Raw genomic sequence first — 2,010 nt, forward strand, 5'->3', positions numbered from 1 at the left:
GAGCAACATACGGTAGGAGATGGATGAATCTCTCTAGTCTTACATAGACAGGTTCCACAAGGAACTCTACAAAGTGGCTCATACTCTTGAAAAGTCCGTTCGAACTCTCATTATCGCAGGAGTTTGCGGCAGATAGATTTGTGGAAGGAACTGCAATCCGAGGACAATGTTTCCCTCACTCGCTTCTACAACCTCACAGAGAAATACCTCTGAATTGAAAATTCCGTGGCCGTTCTCAATCGCCACGACCCCGATCCCTCGAGCAGTGTTCCCAACTGGAGGGAGAATAGTAGAAAGGCTGATCGCAGATGGGCTAATGACGATCAACATAAAGGAAAGAAGCAACAATTTGAGCCTAATAAATCTTTTGCCCCAGTTTCTCATCACGATCGCGACAAGAATCAATACACTCCTCTGAATGCCTTAGTGTCAGCCATCATAGATAAGTCAAAAAAGGCCAACCTGCTCGAAGAGCCAAAGCCCATGAAGAATCCCCCATCAGTTAGAAACAACAAAAAATACTGTCGTTATCATCGGGATAATAGGCATCACATCGATGAGTGTCGGGTTCTCAAGCAGGCGACCGAAAACCTTACGAAACAGGGGCACTTCAAAGAGTATGTTGACGGCCCGACTCCCATTTTGGAGAAGGATCAAGAGGAACCAGGGAAGAAGTGTTGTTGTCACAAAGGACTCTACTGTATAGGGATCATCTTCGGAGGATCACACCTCATGGGGAATTCTCGAGGTGCCCAGGAGAGGTATGCTCAGGAAGCCCGTCATGACCCCGTTAGTGTAATAAGCACGGTGTGGGAGGAGGAGATCACCTTCTCTAAGAAAGACGCGGTACAAATGCATCATCCCCATCATCCCCATGAGGATGCATTCGTCATCGCGCCTGAATTAGATCGATGCGAAGTCCATAGAATGTTGTTAGACAATGGAAGCGTTGTGAATATTCTGTTTCAACGAGCTTTCGAGAAAATGCAACTGGACGAGGCAAACTTGAAGCCTGCCTCCATCCCTCTCTATGGTTTTACTAGGGATCATCTGATTCCTAGGGGAACGATCTTACTCTCGGTCACGTTGGGTGAAGCCGATGAAGTGACCAAAATGACAGAATTTTTGGTGGTAGATTGTCCGTCCACCTTCAATAGCATTTTGGGACGACCTCTACTGAGAAATTTCAAGGTAGTCATCTATCTACCATCTAATAATGAAGTTCCCTACCCTAACAGGGATAGGGAAAGTAAGCAGATCTCAACATGAATCTTGCGATTGCTACATAGGAGCAGTGTAAATGGCGTACAAGGGAAAAGGAAGGCCAGTAGGTATCCCCGAACAAGCAATGACGATCAGCATGATCGAGCCACAGCTCGACCCAATAGAGGATAATATAGATCCTCGCATCCAAGAGTGCCCTCACAGTGAGCCAGTCGATGACTTATCTGATGTATCAATCGATCAAAATGAGCCGACCTGAGTGTTGAGAATCGGGAGTAATCTCAACCTTCAGCTCGCTAAAGACGTGACAAGCTTCCTCAGAGAGAATGTCAACCTTTTTGCATGGACTCATGCTAACATGATTAGGATCAGCTCGAATGTCATATGTCATGCACTAAACATTGACAATGCGGTTAAGCTGGTTCGCCAGAAGAGAAGAGCAATGGACCCTAAGCACTATGCTGCCTTGAAAATCGAGGTAGATAAGCTCATTTTGAATGGGTCCATTTGAAAAGCGCTCTACCCGAGCTGGGTTGCAAATCCGGTTTTGTTAAAGAAGCCCAATGGCAAGTGGCGAACCTGTGTTGACTTCACCGACCTCAAAAAAGCTTGTCTGAAAGACAACTTTCCCTTGCCAAGAATCGACTAGCTCGTCGATTCCACCTCCGGGCACAAGCTGCTGAGTTTTATGGACGCATACTCGGGATATAATTAGATCCCGATGTACGCATCGAACAAAGAGTATACCTCGTTCGTTACAAATCAGGGGCTGTATTTTTACAAGGT

The 2,010-nt window shown here is 46.1% G+C and overlaps 1 protein-coding gene across 1 annotated transcript; it reads left to right on the forward strand.

The window, feature by feature from the left end:
- Positions 1–483: 483 nt before the first annotated feature.
- On the forward strand, positions 484–1,269 carry LOC116119273. The gene has a single exon (XM_031405202.1). It carries the CDS (start codon positions 484–486, stop codon positions 1,267–1,269), a length of 786 nt encoding a protein of 261 aa, XP_031261062.1.
- The last annotated feature ends 741 nt before the right edge of the window (positions 1,270–2,010 follow it).

This window comes from Pistacia vera, unplaced genomic scaffold (assembly GCF_008641045.1).
Source record: "Pistacia vera cultivar Batoury unplaced genomic scaffold, PisVer_v2 Contig88, whole genome shotgun sequence".
In the NCBI taxonomy this organism is placed as follows: domain Eukaryota; kingdom Viridiplantae; phylum Streptophyta; class Magnoliopsida; order Sapindales; family Anacardiaceae; genus Pistacia; species Pistacia vera.

Excerpts from the sequence above, each read along its gene's own strand:
- LOC116119273 (XM_031405202.1), top strand. The coding sequence starts at position 484 with ATGAAGAATCCCCCATCAGTTAGAAACAACAAAAAATACTGTCGTTAT.